General features: G+C 34.4%; 1 protein-coding gene across 3 annotated transcripts in view; it reads right to left on the reverse strand.

Moving 5' to 3' along the window:
- ST8SIA4 (ST8 alpha-N-acetyl-neuraminide alpha-2,8-sialyltransferase 4) overlaps window positions 1-21,042 on the reverse strand; it is a 104,654-nt gene that overhangs the window by 62,916 nt on the left and 20,696 nt on the right. For all 3 annotated transcript variants that reach the window (XM_019940753.3, XM_073802347.1, XM_073802346.1), the window contains exon 4: window positions 2,563-2,856. In XM_019940753.3, coding sequence (XP_019796312.1) covers window positions 2,563-2,856 — 294 coding nt within the window. The remainder of the gene's footprint in view (window positions 1-2,562; window positions 2,857-21,042) is intronic.

The following is a 21,042-nucleotide window of genomic DNA, read 5'->3' on the forward strand; positions in this document are numbered from 1 at the left end:
ATTAAGACACAGATGTAGAGAACAAACGTATGGACACCAAGGGGGGAAAGCAGTGGGGGTGGTGGTGGTGGTGGTGTGATTAATTGGGCGATTGGGATTGACATGTATACACTGATGTGTATAAAATGGATCACTGATAAGAAAAAAGAAACATAAAAAAAATACACTTCACTATGTCAGCTATGTTATTTTTTACGTTCACCATAATAATAAACCAATTTGTTAGACAATAACTATCTCAAAAAGTATATAATTTTTTTAAAGAAAGAAAGAAATTCAAATGTTTCACCATACACATACACAAAACCAAAAAAAAAAATGATGGTAATACAAGAACAGGAGTGGCTATACTAATGTCAAACAAAATAAAATTTAAATTAAAAAAAAAACCATAAGAAACAATGTACATTATGCTAAGTGAAATAAGCCAGTCATGAAAAGGCTAATACCGTATGATTCCACTTATATAAGGTACTTAGAGTAGTCAAAATCATAAAGACAGTAGAATCGTGATTTCCAACGACTGGGGGGAGAAGGGAATGGGAAGTAATTGTTTAACAGGTAGTATAGAGTTTCGGTTTTGCAAAAGGAAAAAAGTTCTGGATATCGATGTTAGTGATAGTTGTACAACAATATGAATGTACTTAAAAGCACTAAATTGTACACTTAAAAATGGTTGAGATGGTAAATTATGATATGTGTAAACTTTACCACAGTTTTTAAAAGAAGCAAAACTATAGACAAATTAGATTTTGTTAAAATTAAATTCTTGTTCATCAAAAGACAACATTACGAGAGTGAAAAGGCACACCACAGACTGGGAAAAATATCTGCAGTACATTGTAATCAATAAAAACTTAAAAATTTAAAAAGATGTGTTCTTAGAACAACATGTTATGAACCTGCTCTCTATCAAGAACGCATCTTTTTTTTTTCAGACGCAAATTGTAATTTCAGGACTCTGTTGCTTTAAAAAATTGCTTATCTTCCAAATGCATTATTTTATGTTACTTTGTTGGAAATTCATGCCAAATGTCAAGAGAATGAATGTTGAATAACCAGGATCTAATTATAAGAATGCAATTTAGTTGCGTGCAGAATAACAATTCAAAAAACTGTCTCAAGGTTTAAACAAGGAAATGGTAAACCCTTGAAGGAAAATATCTCAATAACAAAACAAAACAAAATGAAAACACCTTAGTCCAGTCCCAGTGACAGTATATAAAGCAAACTATTTTTAACTCTGGGTTTTGACAGCTTTTTCTTTTAGGAGTTCTAGCCATTGTATTTACTTGGTCCCCTGAACTTGCCCAATCCTTTTTAGGTCCACTGCTTTTGCCCTATGTCTTTATCATCTTATGAGTAAATTAATCAAAAGTCTAAATGGCCTTCATATCTCTAGCATCTCTGCTTGTCAACAGAGTCTGTAGTTACAAGATTTACTCTCCTAAATTCACATATCTAATTGTGCTTCATGATTATCTTCCCAACCAGATCACAAGTTATTTTTCCAACTTTGTATTCCAATGCACCACAATGGACTCCATTATTCCACAAGTCTACAGTGTATTTAATTATTTTCTTGCCTCAGTTTGCGCTAATGATGCAATACATTTCCTTCTGGTTTCTTCTCTCTCTCCCTGTCTTTTTCCCCCTGAGAATCGCTTTAAAGTTCTTTAATATCATTTTCTGCTTTAAAAGTTTAGTTCAAATTTTAGATTTTTAGGACTTCTTTGCTAACCTGAAGAACAAATTCTACACTTCGGACAATATACCCCCTTACCATTTGTTTATACCTTACCTAGCTATACATGCCTCTGTTTCTACCATAAAGCCTATGCATTCCTTTAAAGCAGTGATCAGCTCTTCCATTGTGAATCTACAGCATTTGACATTAAGTAGATATCTAATAAATATACAGTATTGCTTATCTTTGTGTTACATATCTCACACACTTATAAGTATGCATGACTGAATTTAGCCTTTTGGTCATTTACCACTTTTAAACAAGAGTCTGCTTCTTAGGTCTTTCTTTTGAGCTTGTATTAATAAAAGGGAAATGTTGACTTAATTCATAAAAATGTCATCTATGACTTCTGGGGGGAAGCATTAAGGCATATCTCAGCCAGCCTTCTCTACCACTAGTTGGCCTCTTAACTACAGATGGGACTTAATTGCTCCTTAAATACATCTAACGTTTAAGCTTCCACAAGATTGCCCACTAGCCATTTAGCACTTCTGTTGGTAGTTTTTACCCCAAATTCATGAATTATACTATGAATTCTTATTACTCTTTAATGCAGCAAAATATAAAAATCAGTAGTTTCTTCATGAGCAGATATAAATAAGTGCCAAGTTCAAATATTTGCTTTTCAAGAAAGAGAATGAGCTAAAATAATACAGCACATAAACGAAATTCAAGTTGGTAAACAGAGCAGCCATTATAAAACAATGGAAATATATATCCACTGGGAAATTACTGAGGCTCCTTCCTGTCTAGGGAAAATGTGTAGTTATGTGTACCATGTGCCAAGGACAGACTGGTCCTTTCCAGACACTTACCCTCTGACAGCATGAATAAGTCTCAGTGATGGATAGGCAGTTCGCACTTTCAGTTTATTCTTAAGGATTAACGCATTAACCCACTCCACGTGCTTCTCTCCTCCTTTGACCATGAAAGCAGGGATCCAAAGGACACTGTCATTCAGCATGGAAAGTCTATGCACAAATTTTTCTCTGTCACTCTCATTCCGAAAGCCTCCAAATGCTCTTTGTACAACTGATGGATTCATGGTAATAAAATCTGATTTAGTTCCCACATCTGCAGCAAACTCCACCACAGGGGCTAGATTACACCTGAAGAGGAAAAAATTAATGGACAAATGAAAAGTAAATATGAAACAGTCACTCCTGAAATGGTGTGCATGAAGAGAAGAATGGGGAATGAGCATTTTTTTTTCACCAGGTGGAAAAAAAAAAAGATAATCTGCCTGGTAAAATTACATTTTCAGTAAGTCAACACACATTCAGGAATGCTGTCTTCAATAAAGATGTGCACTCCTAGTAATGGGGCTCAAATTGTCATTTATATTAATTCACTCTGCTGTCGAAGAATACTCATTGCTGTTATCTTCATAAAACCACATGATATGAATTCCTAATAGGTGAATTTATGATGGTAAAGTCACAAGAGCTCTGCCGTGTAGTAGGCAGTCTAAACCACATGCTGTTCCATAAGTAAGTAAACCACATTTGACCTGATACTCCAATCTGCACCACTTGTCAAGCTTAAGTCATTTCGACAAGCTTATGAACATAAGTAAGTGGAGATGGCTTTTCTGTACCCTGAGGTTAAGGGGAAAATATAACTCATGACGTTTTCCACAGACATATTTGTAATTGCCTTCTATAGGCCTAAATGTGAAGGAAAAGGAAGAAAAATGGAGTTATCACATTTAATATGCCTTTTGAGATGTTAACTAATGCAGAAAAGCCTCTCCTATAGGATCAAATATCTTTCTGTTCCTCAAAATGCCTGTTTTCCCTACTAAGAGGCCATGTGCGTTTGTGGAGAAGGGACAGAATTTGTTGCCCTGTTCTCACTACCAAAGCTCCAGGGCCTCAGAAAGTACCTGGGTCAGATTTTATTCTCGTAACCTGATTTCATTCCTGTATTACAAGAAAGCTTTGGAAAGCACCTTGAATTTTGCCTTCAACCAATTTGTGATGCTTCTTTGATTCTGTCACATAGACCTTTGGATTTGATGTAACTTAAAAAATAGCTTTTTAATTTTACAATATTTTAACTTGCTAAAAAGGGCACATTTTAATTAGTTGATAAGTGAAAAATTAGATTTTTAACAAACAAGAATTTACTAATTTGGAGAAAAACCAATTGAATCTATACATTCATGAAAACACTCACACACACAGATTTTTTTCTTTTCTTTTTCATTGTTTATATCAGCCTTTCAAGGGAAGGGAAGAGAAACTAATTTCCTCTTTCTGCATTTTTGCAGGTTTGACTGCATTATGAAAGTTTCTCACATTTCTCTTCCTTGTGCATTTTGCCACATTAATTAAATTCTCAAACAAGTTAAATTTAGTTAGAAAGTAAAGTGTGTGCTCTGCTATTAAAATTACTGGTTTATATATCCTTCCTTATCTCTCTTAATTAATATATCTTATTACTTCCTAGATCTTGACAACATTTATCTAACGCAACAAGTATCTTTCATCTCACACAATTAAGCAAAGTCTATGTTATCTAGGATAACCTACTGAGAGAAAACAAATAAAAGTTAACACATATTATTTAGAAACAATCATTTCAAGTCATATAACTTTAATTATACCCACTATATTATATGATAGAGTATTTATTTGTCTCTATCCATGATCCATGCACTACTGGAGATTAGTTATTATTCACTCACCTCACAGTAAGAATATTAGGAATGGGACTGCCCTGGGAAAGAACAGCTACATGTGAACAGAAGCAAACTGAACATCTTATAGTGGAACTCATGGAAGACTGAGGATATGATAATTTTTGAAGTCCTAAAATTTTGAAGTCCTAAAAACTGAACATCTTATAGTGGAACTCATGGAAGACTGAGGATATGATAATTTTTGAAGTCCTAAAATGTGCTCCACACCAGCTTTAAAAATAGTCTAAAATTCTAAGCAAGCTGATTATAAGATGAATTTGGATACTGTGAGGAAATGCTTTCTGAACAACATTGGTACAAACACTTCTCATTCCTCAGGTAAAAAATAAACAACACTTGTTAACATGACAGTTAACATATTCCTGTCAGGGGAGATGGCTTCAGACAGATCTTTTTGCTGTAATAATTCCTCAGTGATTCTTTTCAGAGGATTTCCACCATAGGAAAAAATATCTATACTTCATTTTCTCTATAATTATAAAAATAATCAGAGCCAACCCTGTTAAAGAAAGCCAAAATAACATCCCACTGAATTATCTTTTCAGGAAAAAAAATCACTTAATTACTTCATGCTTTTCATTACTTTTTCTTATGACATATTTAAAAGCCCCTCCACACCCATGTTTGCTAACACCCACTCTTTTAGGACTGATTCAGCATGTTTCTGAAACAGGATTGTCTGGCCATGTGCCATTTAAGAGCTAATAAGATAGTCATCAATAAAATTGGATGCTGAAAGACAGGGACTTTCCACCTTGGAAGCAAAAGGAAACGAACAGAATAACAATATTTCTGGAGAATAGGGTTGGATCTAGGAGAGGAGCCAATATATTTGATGTAGTCAAAGAATACTAAATGGCTGTGATGTAAACTGAAAGAGCACCAGGAGATCAAAGAGTAATCAACCCACCTGAGCTTTACTGTAAAGTTTTTATGACCTAAGCACAGCCCAACCAGAGTTTGTGAGGGATGGAAACAGAGGTAAAGGAAATAGCATGACAGAAGGACACACTGTAAAATATGAACTATGCTGGCTCCACAGCCTGCTTGTTCATTTTCCTTGGAGTGACTATGTCTAATTTTTCACTGGAAGGAAAGATTAACATCATGTCCACATGTGGCCAGCAAATTAATTTCTCTGTAGTTGAGTTAGATATCTAGTCATATAATTAGCTGAATGTCACATAATCAGGGCAAGCATTAAGGAAGCCAAAATAACCAACCAGCTGTGTTACACTCCAGCAATTCAGTAGACTTGTTGTGAACTTCACAGCGTTACTAGTAGCAATACTGCTGATTGAGCAAGATTATAAATAGATTTGCAATCACACATTCTTAACTTTCCTTTTTAAAAAATCTTCTCAGGGATTACAATCATCAAAAGTATCCAGAATGTGTAGCAAGCGTTTATGAAGCATTATTTCACATGTTATTCTTAATCTCATAAAAGTGAAGTGCCCAATTTTTAAATGATGGATATCTGTGAGTCAAAACTACTGAGGGCACGAGAATATTTAATACACTCAAGTTCTGTTTCTTTAGCCAAATTAAATTTTTGTACTGATCAACTATTTTGACATATCAAAAACATGAAAACATATACACAGAATTAGGTCTGATGGCCAAACTCCCTGTTTACTCTAAGCCACCCGATTTTCAATTTGTTTGTTTTTATTTTCCATCACTGATTAAAAATCCTTGGGAAGGCAGCTAGCTCCACTTGTACTCTAGACCAGTGGTCCCCAACCTTTTTGACACCAGGGACTGGTTTCGTAGAAGATAATTTTTTCACAGATGGGGTGGGGAGGGGAGGATGGTTCAGGCGGTAATGAGAGTGATGGGGAGCGATAGGGAGAGGGATAGGGAGCGATAGGGAGCTGCAGATGAAGCTTTGCTTGCTCGACTGCCACTCACCTCCTGCTGTGCGGCCCAGTTCCTAACAGGCCGCGGATCAGTAGCGGTCTATGGCCCATGGGTTGGGGACCCCTGCCCTAGACGTCTGAAATTTCTTCTGTGATCTCAAACTAGATGTGATTGCCTCTCAACATTCCTTTTATGCAGAACTGAAGGCACTTTCATTTATTTCACAGCCATATAAAATGTTTTTAATAAATTTTAATTCACTTAATTATTTAAGGAAAGATGTGTTTATTTCATGTATAATAGCTGAAGACCACTCAGTTCTCTAGCAAGACATATCTCTTAGATTTGTTAGTATTCTCTGCATGTCCCTTAAATCATGGCTCAACAGTCTAAGCAACTAGGAGGCCCCTCTTTCAATAGCTCAACAGATATGCTTTGAGAGTTCATTGTGCAAATACTGCACAGTACTCAGAACTCTTTTTCCAGCTATCTTACTATTTGTGCTAATTTACAATGATATAACCTGGCCAAGACATGATCTTGACAATTATTATTAGTAATAGCAATAAGATAATACTCATTCAATTAGCTACATGTTAATGTATCCCACATTTGTTCTACCTATAGAACTAGTCATCTGAGATACTGAGGTACGACAGCATGTACTGTGATATAGGAGGTGGTTAATTACTTCTTTACACATACAACATAGATTAAATGAGAAGGGAACAATACTGAGTGCACTACAGACTTATCTCTATTCTTTCTCACCATTAGTTAATGTTCAGACAAGTTCCCATCACACAATTTTCCAAACACATCCTTTTTTTGTTGGCCAATCTCATTGTGTATTTATCTGTACTAACACTGAAATCCCTCAGCCCAAACCATCGTTGCCAATGGAACCACATTTGTCAACTGACTATGAAATGAGAGATAACCTCTTCTCCATTCTGCCCTCAGAGGAAGCATATGGTTCCTATCTGCTCCCATCCTGTTTTTGAGCTTGAAGAGCCAAGAAAGAGAACAAAGAATCTCTAATACCTGGTTTTGTTTTAGGCTTTGTGGTTACCCTCTCAAAACTTCTAGGGGAAGCTGAAACATGCAACCTATGAGCCTCTTTGACTTTCTTGAGGTGAGGATAGTAGACCCGAAACCAATAATTTTCAATACTTTGAGGTAAGGAGTAGTATTATCTCCACTTAGAGGTAAGGAACTAGGTCAAGGTGATTAGGAAACATGTCCAAGGACACAGCACATATAAAATAAAAGCATAACTATTTAAAAATGACTCCAGGACAGGAGTTTTAATTGACACTACTTATACATTGATTTCTTTCAGAATCAGCGAAAAACTACTTATACATTGATTTCTTTCAGAAGCAGCGAAAAATGTCTGTATGTTCATGTTTCACCCCAACCTTCTTGTAAGAGAAAGAATGCCTTACCATTTGGTCTTAAGCATATTATACAAGGCCATTCAGCCATGACATTCTCCAAATCCTGAGCAGTTATTAAACAATAGGTATCTAACACATAAAAATAATACTTATATTTCAGATCTCTTGAGGGAAAGGATTTTCAAAAAATGCTGGTAAAAGGACTGAATATCTAATTGATGTGACTTTTTGAAATATGAAGCTTAGGGTTAACAGATGACTTATATGTGGTATATCATTATGTAGTAAACAAAATAAACAAATCCTCAAGTTGATAGAAATAAATACAAAAATGACACATATCATGAAAATAACTAAGTGATTAAACAGAAGAGAGACGTTTTTCACAAACCCAGATTTGTTTACATATTTGGCAAGGGTGAGAAGAACAGTGTCATATTATTTCTACGGAAATCACAGAATGAAAAAAAAATTAAACTCATTCTAGAAAACGAAGATCCAAATACCAGAGAAATATGTTAGACTATGGCATTCCCACACTTCAGTCAAAATCAAAATAGAATCATTGGGCAAATTTGCTACAACTGCACAGATATTATTCAATAACTTAGTTTGTTTGGGGGGAGAGGGAAAGGTATGCCAAGGAATGGATATGTTGTGCTTAAATCAAATAAAGTTGCATGCACGTGATTGTTTTCTTTTTCACAAAAGTGAATATATATATAGTAGCAAGACTAATATTTATTTGAATTATTATAAATGTTAAGTTTCTGGAAAGTTCAAATAAAGGAATATTAAGGATACTCTCTAAATCCTTCCTTTGTAATTAAAAATGAAGGATCATTTTAACTTTTCTGAAGAGGGTATGAAGAGAAAATTCTGGCAGCTGTTGAGAAATTTCCTGTTCATTGTCTTGGGTAAAAATTCATTATTGGGATATTTCAGACATGGGGGTGGGAAACCAAGCAAGATCTTAGAATGTATTTTCAAGTACTCTTGTCCTAGTCAGGGAACTGGACTACTCCATTGATCAGCAGTTGCTGAGCAGTTAGTATTGTTTTACAGAGGGAAGAGAACTGATTTAGCATGGAATTTATGGTCTTAAAAATTATGTTGTACATTAAAAGGAAAGAAACAGCATTCATGAACTATTATGGCTGATACTTTAATTACCCATGCCAGAAAACCAAGGCAGAAGGACTATAACATTTTCTCTTTGCAATTCATGGTGTTAATAAACTAAGTACAATGCGGTCATCACAGTGGCTGTGGTAAATATACTTGAGTTTTCTAACTTTTAGTGATTACACCAGCAAACCTGTCACAGTAACAGTGCGTTGACATTTAACTTCCTTGTTTAAGAAAACAAAAATATGTTTGATTTGTCACTCTAAATTATAAATTTTTTTTCTTTTCATTTTTTGGAAAGTATAATCCAAGATTGAAAAATGATTTCTAATTTAGTATATATAATTTACTTGACACTTGGTCCTGGAAAGACAGTTGGTATAATGTTCAGAAGAGTTAGGTATTCTGATACCATCAAGCATTCAGAAAAGTATCATATCATGAGTGGATAAAAATGAATGTTTCATTTTCTAATATCACAAGGCAGGCCAAGGCAACTTCACATTCATTACATCATATATATTTTAAGTGGATCTTTCTCATACTCTGTTTAGTAGAAAATAACATTTTGACTGGCGGAAAGCCCTTGATCTCCATAATTCTTTCATCTTCCATATCTGATTCATCACAAAGCCCTAAAAATTCATCTCAGAAAATTCCTCCTGAATATACTCTCTCTTCTCTATTTCTATTGATATTTTCTCAGCTTAGGTACCACCATGTTTTTTTGAACTATCATTGGAATAATTTCCTAGTTAACTATTTTTCAAACTGTTAGCTGGAACAATTGGTGGATCATAAATTGATCCGCAACTTTTAAAGAATGAAAAAGAACAAAACTGTCTATAATAGAAAATGACAGTGTTCCATGCACATAATTTTATGGAAATTTATTTCAGATTTACATGTGTGTGTAGTAATTGTAGCTGAGGAAGCAATAGCAGGAGTATATCATGATATAAGTTGTATTTCTTGCTATGCATTTTTTTTAAACAGTACTGAAAAACATTGCTCTAACCAGTTCTGTAACACAAGGACTCCAGCTTGATCATTCTCTGTTTCAAGGATGGTATCATCTTATTAATATGCACATTTGACCACGATACTATCCTAACCAAAAACCTTCAGTGATATCAGTCCAAGGGCTTTCATAATTTGCCCCTACCCTTACTTTCCAGAATTTTCTCTCTATACGTTTGCCTGTCTTAGATCCCAATGGCATCAGACTACTCCATGTACTTTTCTGTCTGTGTCCCTTTATTTATGATGATACCTCTGCCTGAAATGACTACCTAATACACTCTGGCCTCCAATCTCAAAAAATCCTACTTTTTCTTAAAACTCAAAGGTTAATATCCATTGCAATGTTTCACATGATTTCTTTGGCAGAACTAATTGCTTCTGCTGCACTGTTCTAAAATATTTACTTATATCTTTATTCTACAATGTATGGAACTTGATTACATTTAGTTGCTTGTATAGGGTTGATATCTTTAATGCAATTAGTCAATCTAACCATAATAATAATGACGGTTACTCTGTGTAGGTGAATTGAGAATCTGTTTACAATGGTATTTGATCTCTCAGTCTTCTAGGAGCACTGTTGAGCGTTTAAATCAAGTCCTGAAAATTCACAGGCCCCTGGACCACAGGTTAACATAACGCTGAAAAATGGGCAATTTTGCTGGGCTATTTCCCCATTTAAAGGGGACAGGCTTTCATGGGCTTGTGATGAAAAATGCGAAAGAAAACATATCTGCCACCTGGTTTGGGCCCTGAGGCTGCCAGTTTGTGAGCTCTGCACTAAATCTTCTGATTCCCTGAACAAACACTTCAATTTTTATTTTTAACATGTATGTTCTGTTAAACATGTTAAACATGTTTCATTAGAAAGTTGATACAATGTGTGTTTTGGGAGGTGAATTAAGGAACACAAAAGGTACTAATAAATATGTGTTAAGCTGAAAACTGCATTTTAACTGTAGTTGTTAAAATATTTAACTCTCAGAAGGTGTGCTAACTAAAATACACAAAAATTGAAAAGAGTCATCCTTTTAAGTTGGAATTATTTAAATTACAACAAGAAATACAATCTGTTTCACTAATGTGAATGTATGTACATGTTTAAAAGGTAAGTAGGATTATTGTTAATGATCTCAGTCATCGAAGCTTAAAAAGCATGAAAGGCCCATTCACACAATACTTCGGTAAAATGATGTATGCCAAGAATAAGGGCAAGAATATCCATACAAATATAACATTCCTGGAAAGGGAATTATTTTCCTGTCCCAAACTGAACTGCCTTAAAACTTAGCTTCACTCATTTTTATAATTAGTTCCTTCTGTCTCCCTGGCAGCAATGCTTTGTTCTTAGTTCTCTTATTACTGTCACTGTACTATTTTGTTATTCCTCCCTCCATGTCTGTCTCCTCCATCAGACTACAAACTCCAAACAGAACAGACCATGTAATTTATCTTTATATCCTTAGTACCCAATGAAGCCCCTCAGAACTTGCCATCTAGTGGCTGCTTGATAATTGTTTGTTGAATGAAGAAATACTTGTTGAATTAATGGACTACAAATTAATGGAACCACTGTTTCCATTTTTAAACTTCAAATAAATGTTTTTTATTTTTTAAAATCATCATATTTAGGAGCCATACATTTATGCCAAAGGATACCAGTACTTAAGAAATAATTATGGGACCCTAATTTTGAACTGTTTTTCTAAACAATTCTTAATCACAATAGAAAAATCCCTCTCAATTCTTTATAGGATCACATGCTTTTGACTCAAGACCATGTTGTTCAGTCTGATCACTTATATAATTCACTAAACATAATAAGAACTATCAGTTACTACCTTATGCAAGATATTATACATATCTAAGTTATTCAAACTTTAAAGAACATCCATATAATTAAGTATAAGTAATCATATTCTACAAATGAGGGGGGAAAATTCAGTTTACAAATCCTCAGAGCTGGGATTTAAATCCAACTTTGTATCTAAAACACTATGAATCCAAAATTTACTGCACGATACCACAGGTTCAAATGATTTTCATTGTCCAAAATACATACTCATTTTCTCCCTCTCCCCCCGCCCATGCACACATACACTACACTTGACACTAATGATAGAATACTCAGAACTAGACTACAAAACTATAAGTCGCATTTTTATGTGTTTGTTTAAACGAAAAACATATTTCCTGCTTAATATCACTCAGGTAGTGCTAGAGCTGTAACATGACCCCAAATCTCCTAACTCCCATATATATCACTCTTCTCATCGATACTCCAGAATTTTAACATAATTTTCAAAATTAAAATTGTTTTCATTTCCAATTTAAAAACAGTATTTGTGTTCACATACAAACACTAACAAAAAGAGAAGTTAAAATACTTTCAAATATAGAACACTTGTACGTCTCCCTCTAAAATATAATCACTATTAACATTTGGTACCATACTGACTTCTAATATGTTAAATAAAAGTTTCCAGTAATGGCATAAGTCAAGCTGTGGTTCCAAGAATTTTGGTGGATGCCAGTGAAATAGATATGGGAAGTAGGAGATCTTATCTCCCAGAAAAATGTCAAGGTCCTTTCCCCAAAACTATACTAAATGATGTTGCTATAAAACAATTTCTCTCCCTTTTGATAATGCTTGTATTCACTGGTTCTTCTTTATATATTTTGTTCATATGGTGACTTCCCAAGGCCCTGACTTCATCACACTTACAATAATTCATATGAATCATTAAAATGTAGTCTTGTTCCATAGAAAACAAGCTTATGGTTACCAAAGGGGAAAGGTGGGGAGGGATAAATTAGGAGTTTGGGATTAACATATACACACTACTGTATATAAAATAGATAACCAACAAGGACCTACTGTATAGCACAGGGAACTATACTCAATATCTTGTAATAACCTAGAGTGGAAGAGAATGTAAAAAAAAGAATATATATATATCTATATATCTGAATCACTTTGCTGTACACCTGAAACTAACACGACATTGTAAATCAACTATATTTCAACCAAAATTAAAAATAAACAAACAGACAGAAACTTAGTCTTGTTTTTCTTTGGCTAAGAAGTGATACCCTTCCCCTAATTTTAAGTTTTAACATTGGCTTGCATACATCAGGAGGAAAGGCAACACTCCTGGACCAAAGGAAACGAAAAGCCAGATTAGAGGATACAGTATTAAGTAGAGAATGCTATTTCCACAAGTTGACTGATGAAAAGGAAATTTATTCATAGAACATGGCAACCAGAAGGGAAAAAAAAATCACACAACAATGCAAGTTGACAGGCTCTATTCCAAAGTTGTCTACTGAATCATAAGAAAATAGAGTCATAGAGTTTCAGAGCCAGAAAGGTATTTATGAGTCCATCTAGTTCAATGGCTAGATTTGGCATATCAGGAAAACTGAAGCTCAAAATGGTTTATATTACTTGTTCAAAGTCACACAGCTATATTTAGTGGCAATACCAGCAAGAGGATCCAAGTTTCTGAATTCTCTCATGAGTATTATTTCAACTACACTCTTTGGGAGAATATATACTGATTAGCAACAATGACCATTTTAGTGTAAATATTTACATCTTCTGTGTACCTGGGTCACAGATATAATTTTACTACCATGAATATACAATACTACCAATACGTTAATCCTAAACCATCAAAAGGAAGAAAAATTTACATTTATTGAATAACTGATTTGTACTTGGATTTATTCTAGACAGTTTCACACACATTATCTCATTTACTTCTATACTCACAAAAAAGGGAAGATAGAGATTATTTTCCTCATATTATATATAAAGAAACAGGGGCTTAGAGAAGTAAATAAATCATTTAAGACTGAATATAAATTAGATGGAAAAGATGGAACTTGAAACTAGATTTACCTGACTTAAAGGTTTATCACATTTTTTTGGGGGGTGTTGTACACGGGCCTCTCACTGTTGTGGCCTCTTCCGTTGCGGAGCACAGGCTCCGGATGCACAGGCTCAGCGGCCATGGCTCACGGGCCCAGCCGCTCCGCGGCATGTGGGATCTTCCCGGACCGCCCCTGCATCGGCAGGCAGACTCTCAATCACTGCGCCACCAGGGAAGCCCCGTTTATCACATGAGTGATAAATGAGTCTCCTGCTTGATGATCTGTCTCTAGAATATTTTGACATATATTTTTGGCACATAGTAAGTGCTTAATTAAAGAAAGGAATTCTCACAGGATGGTCCACAGACCACAACTGGAGAAAATGCTAAACATTATAAAGTCAGCTTGGTGTTTATTTAATTTTTTACTGTTTTTTCCTAGCTTTATTGAGATATAATTGACATATAACATTATGTATGTTTAAGGTGTACAACATGATTATTTTATATATGTACATATTGTGAAATCATTGCCACACATAGTTACCATTCACACAGTTACCAGTTTTTGTGTGTGTGTGTGATTTTATTTGTTGTTCAATTTTTATTAGCCTAGACTTTGAAGAATGGCTGGTAGTTTGTGGAAATGTCAGACATTAAAATGACCTTCCCTCTTCTATCTTTCATGCTAAGTCACGAAAATTTGAAATGTACACTAATTAAGACCATTTCTCACTGGTCTTCACATTTCAGAATAAACGTACAACTAAAAACTTCACACTCTAGTGCGGCACTGACTGCTATTTCTAATTTAAAAAGATAAGTGTTTTCAATCTTCATTTGAAAATAAAGTATTGGACTTTGAGTATGAGAGAAAAAACTTCTGTTGTTACTTCCTTCTTCAACTTACCGTGTACACTCAGGAAAGTCACTTAGACTCTCTGTTCTATGGAAAAATGTGGTTTGTTAACCTAAGCCTAACTTCTACAGAGGAACCCCTAAGCCTAACTTCTTCAGAGGAAACAATGAAACCAATTTGGATTATTCAAGATTCATTTTCCGTCATCCAAAAAATGTTACACTTTAAAACGTGGCATATTTATATTCACTGTCATTTGCCCTTTCCATGTATTATATAATTCATAGAGTCCTTGATTTTCTTAAATTGCCTTCCACCGTCTATCCCCACTGTCTCTATCCTACTTTGCCCCTCATTATCTCCATCTTTAGACTATTTTCAGTATTCCCATCTTTGTCCCCCTGTAATTGATCACCTAAAAATCTTCCTGAAATTTAAATGTGATCATGACATTCCTCTCCTGAGTGGATCCACAGACTACTTGAAAAATTAAATCCAGTCTCCTTAGCAAGATACAATGGACTCTGCATAACCTGTCAGCTTCCCTCTCCAGCCTTACCTGCTTCTTTTGATCCATACAACCTTCTATTCCATCATACTGAAACTACTCACAGGCCCAGAAAAGCCACTCATTCCTATACCCAGGTTCCTTGGTGCATCATAGACTCAGTTTGGACTAGGTCTCACTCTCTTTTCTCTCCTTTCCTTACTTCTTCAGTTTTCATCATAATTTAACTTGTGTTGCTTCTCTCAGGAAATCATCCTAGACCATCCAGCTTATGTATCCTCTCTGCCTCATTATCAGTGCCTAGTTCTGTGAGTACCTCTAATAAAGCAATTTGTGCGTTATCAGTTCATTACTTTATTTTCTTTACAGGACTACAATCATCTCAGATGTAAAGAATTGATCTTCATTTTTGTATCTTCCTGATAAATAGGTGAATAAAAGAGTGAAGGAATTAATGAAAAAATTATAAGGAAGATCAAAGCTATGCTATGTATCACCTGAAAACAATAGGTCTGAAAAGTTCAATTGTGTTTGGCTTTGGAGTACATATTTTGGGCTGATGTCCACTTACAGATGAGTTTAATAGTAGACAAATAACAAATGCTTTAAACCCAAAACTGAAGGTATATTTTGAAAATCCATGGAATGACCAACTGCCCATTTGCTAATGCTCCTTTGATATCAGGAAAGGATGATTTCTACCATATTTTACATGAGTATGAACCTTACCACTGAAGTTTATCATCTTACTCTGTCCTATGATTTGGACTTCATCACATTTGCCTCCTCTAGTATCTTCCTTATTGAGTGTTCTTTCTCTTTCTTACCTTTGATTTATTTATTACCATGGTCCTTCCATCTGCAAATATGCTCATGCTTCTATACCTTTACATTCCTCTTACGCTTATAATAAGAACAACAACAAAACTCCAACAAGAACAAACAAATAAACCAACAAACTGTAAGGATCTTTCTTGGACTACAGGATACCATGTAAATCCTTAACATGGTGAAACGATCCTTCATTATTTAAGGCCAATATACCCTGCCATTTCCCCTTCCACATTGTCCTTCAATATGAACCTAATAGTAGAGTAGTCCCAAACACTGCGTTACCATAAGACCATTGAAAGCATTTGTCTTTGTGCTTACTGGTCCCTTTGCCTGAGATTCCTCTTTTCCATGTGTTGAATGACTAATCATCCAGATGTACAATGATTTACTCATCCTTTCTTGCTGTGTGTTATAAAATGCATTTATACTTCAACAATTGTTCACATTTGGGTAGATTCCTAGAACTAGAAATAGTAAATAAAGGAATCCACTATTTTTAAGGGTTGGGGGACATTATAAACCTGATTTTTGGAAAAGTTGTATCAATCTATATTTTTAAAAGCATTTCAAAGGAGTGCCAACATCAGTATAACTTTATGCTGAATACTAAGAATGTTAAATATCCTTGTTAGATTGATAGATGAGAAACTGTAGTTGTTTATAATATTGCATTTTTAGAAAACAGTCACCCAAGTCCAGGAAGTGCAGAGAGTCCCAGGCAGGAAGCCCAAGGAGGAACACACCAAGAGACATAGTAATCAAACTGACAAAAATTAAAAACAAAGAAAAAATACTAAAAGCAACAAGGGAAAAATGACAAATAACATACAAGGGAACTCCCATAAGATTATCAGCTGATTTTGCAGCAGAAACTCTGCAAGCCAGAAAGGAGCGGCATGATATATTTAAAGTGATGAAAGGGAAGAACCTACAACCAAGAATACTCTACCCAGCGAGGCTCTCATTCAGATTTGATGGAGAAATCAAAAGCTTTACAGACAAGCAAAAGCTAAGAGAATTCAGCACCACCAGACCAGCTTTGAAACAAATGCTAAAGGAACTCCTCTAGGTGGGAAAGAGACTAGCAACTTAAAACAACCTGGTACATACATAGACTGCTATATCAAAACCTCACAGGAACAGCAAACCCAAAAACTACAATAGATACACACACAAAAAAGAAAAAGTAACCCAAACACAACACTAAAGATGGTCATCAAACCACAAGAGAAGAGAATAAAAGAGGAAGGGAAGAAAAAAGATATACAAAAAGAAACCCAACACAATTAAGAAAATGGCAATTGGAACACATATACTGATAATTACCTTAAATGTAAATGGATTAAACGCTCCAACCAAAAGACATAGACTGGATGAATGAATACAAAAACAAGACCTGTATACATGCTGTCTACAAGAGACCCACCTCAGACCTAGGGACACATACAGACTGAAAGTGAGGGGACAGATGAAGGTATTCCATGCAACTGGAAATCAAAACAAAGCTGGAGTACCAATAGTCATATCAGACAAAATAGATTTTAAAAATAAAGACTGTTATAAGACACAAAGAAGGTCACTACATAATGATCAAGGGATCAGTCAAAGAAGATATAACAATTGTAAATATATATGCACTCAACACAGGAGCATCTCAATATATGAGGCAAATACTAACAGCCATAAAAAGGGAAATTGACAGTAACACAATAATAGTGGGGAAATTTAACACCCCACTTTCATCAATGGACAGACCATCCAGACAGAAAATCAATAAGGAAACATAGGCCTTAAATGACACATTAGATCAGATGGACTTAATTGAGATTTAAAGAGCATTCCATCCAAAAGCAGCAGAATACACATTCTTCTCAAGTGCACATGGAACATTCTCCAGGACTGACCACATGCTGGGCAACAAAGCAAGCCTACGTAAATTTAAGAAAATTGAAATCATATCAAGCATCTTTTCTGACCACAACACTATGAGATTAGAAATAAACTACAAGAAAAAAACTAAAAAAAACCCACAAACATGTGGAGACTAAACAATATGCTACCAAACAACCAATGGATCACCGAAGAAATCAAGGAGGAAATCAAAAAATACCTAGAGACAAATGAAAATGAAACCACAACAATCCAAAACCTATGGGCTGCAGCAACAGCAGTTCTGAGAGGGAAGTTAATAACAATACAATCTTACTGCAGGAAACAAGAAATATCTCAAATAAACAACCTAACCTTACACCTAAAACAACTAGAGAAAGAAGAACAAACAAAACCTAAAGTTAGTAGAAGGAAAGGAATCATAAAAATCAGTGCAGAAATAAACAGAGACAAAGAAAACAATAGCAAAGATCAATGAAACTAAAACCTGGTTCTTCAAAAAGATAAAGTTGATAAACTTTTAGCCAGACTCATCAAGAAAAAAGGGAAGAGTACTCAAATCAATAAAATTAGAAAATGGGATAGTCATTTTAAAACAACGTTTTAAAATTTAAAATGGTTTGTCAAGTCATTGTCATTTCCATTTAAAAAAAAAGTATCTCTTGTAGATAAAATCTTTTTTTCCAAGGAGTGACATGATTGGAAGAAAAAGTTAGAGCCTTACCTCACATCACAATCCATAACAATTCCATATTTAGTTTTCAGTAAAATTTTAAAAACCATAAATAATTAGAATAAAATAGAAATTCTCATTTCTACCCAGAATATGAATTTTATGGTTAAAATCAATAGAAATAACAAAGATAATCCATTTTTTTAAACTATAAAATTTCAGATTAAAAATATGAATAAACCATTAAGTAAAAATAAGGTAGAAAATATATGTAGCAAATATCACATAAGCAATGTTGGTATTTCTAAAATATAAAGCGGTTATTTTAATTAATAAGAATTTTAAAATATCTTTCTAATGCCTGCACCAGTCTCCCTACCAGAAACTTAGTTGTTTGCAGTTAAAACATTTTATTTAAGCACATTCTCAGTGAGAGTGCAAGGGAAAAAAATAAGGCCATTTCTGTGAACACGTAGAAAAGTAGGCATATTTTTTCTCTCCCAGAGAAGAGTCTATTTTTCTATAAAAGAGTTAGCATTCATAGAAGGTCAAAAAAGATGATTTAAAGTTTGCCATAAATTATCCACCAGTGAAGAATCAAACATTGAGTTATAAAAATGTATTGTATCAGTCAAGGTAAGTAAATTCTTCCATCTTTTTCTTTTGTGAAACATCTCATCCCTTCTCTTAGGAAGCTAGATCATCATAAAGTAAAACATTTTTATCTTATTACTTTGGTTTCCTGAAGAAATATATCTCTTCACTACAATTCTTTCTAATTTTATACACTTAGATTTTATAGACACTCCTATCTGAGTAGTGTTCCTGTGTCTTCACATTTCATACTATCTAATATGTTATTCAGTGTCAACTATATACACGTTTGAGATATTTGATAAATTTGAGGAAGGTTTGACTTCTTGTTTATATAAGACAAAGAGAATTTGCATTTCTAGCCAATGGTCATGGCTATTAGAAAAAGTGGTAATAAATTTAACTTTCAACTACAACATTTGACTCAAGCTAGGTGTGCTTTAATATCAGTCGACATTAGCTTAGATTTACAGTTTATGCATTTCTTTACTATTTATATTTCCCAACTGATACTTAGAAAATCACTTTGAAATAATAGGCCTATTATTATTATTATTAATATCATTGGATGTTGGAAATAATCATGTTTAGAACCTAAGGTATTTGTCCAATACTACATTTCCTGGCTTTATTTTTTTTTCATTTTATTTTTTATTGAAGTATAGTTGATTTACAATGTTATATTAGTTTCAGGTGTACAACATAGTGATTCTAGTAATTATCAGGAACCCAGCTTTTCTGATTCCCAATATCTAGGACATTTCACTATACTACTCATCATATTTCTGTATTTTCTTTTTAATTTTAAGGGTTTAAATGACCATAAATGACCTTATATATGACTCCTCTTACATATTAATTTTGGAATCCAGTGTTGTATTCAGTGTCTAAGGCAAGAATACATGAACACAAACCAAAATTTTCTCAATTCCTACATTAATTCTTTCATTCAATAAATAAATAGCACATACTTTAATGTATCAAATTTGGTACTAGGTCCTAAAGATACAGGCTAACTAAATCAGACATGGTGGGGAGTCCCAGCTTCCCTAGACCATACTGTTTAGGCATATTGAGAATTCCAGAACATTGAAAACCTTAATGCACATAAGAATCACCTGGGCACTGTGATCAAATGCACATTCTGACTCAGCAGGTCTGGTGCAAGTTCTGACATTCTGTATTTCTAACAAGCTTCCAAGTGATGTTAATGCTGGTAGTTTAGAACCACAATCTGAATAGCAAGGATTTACTTATATAAATATGTATATATTTAAATGGCTATTTTAAGTGATCTTTCATTGCTGTTCCTATATTTTAAGAAAAAAAATATGAACCAAGAGGAAATTAGAAGGAAATTGGTCAAGCACTGCAGGAACTGAAGATGTTGATTAACAAAGGAAAAACGAGCAAAGTTGTCTAGGCTAGAAGAAGATGGGGAGAAGAAAGAATGCAGAAAAGGAAGGTAGAAAGAGAGAAATAAACAAACAAAATTAAATTTGGAATTCCAACCAGCCAGAACAACAACAACAAAGTGTTTTGCAGCTCTTAGTTAACCATTTCTGAATCATTCAAGTCATACTCATTATTTCTAGTATCTCTGTTTAAGCACAGTGAGGAGTGGCATTTGATGGTCAAAAAATACCAGCTGCCAATTGCAACTGTTAAGTAACCCCTCCCCCAGTGTTCTCTATATAACATCAAAGCTAGTACACTGTGGGACCAGGTTTACTTTAGATGAGGCTGGACAAGATCCCTCTTCTATGGAAAACCAGTACTGACAGGCTGCCTGACATTTCCTACTATCCACAGACAGCCCAGAGAATGGAAAGAATGCCCCATCATTCTTACCTGGGGGGAAGAGAAGAGCAGGGAAGGTGGAATGAGGATTTGTTCTCCACCACCTTTCAGCATTAAAATTAGGAAATATCTGATTTTTTTGGT

Source organism: Tursiops truncatus, chromosome 3 (assembly GCF_011762595.2).
Source record: "Tursiops truncatus isolate mTurTru1 chromosome 3, mTurTru1.mat.Y, whole genome shotgun sequence".
Classification (NCBI taxonomy): Eukaryota; Metazoa; Chordata; class Mammalia; order Artiodactyla; family Delphinidae; genus Tursiops; species Tursiops truncatus.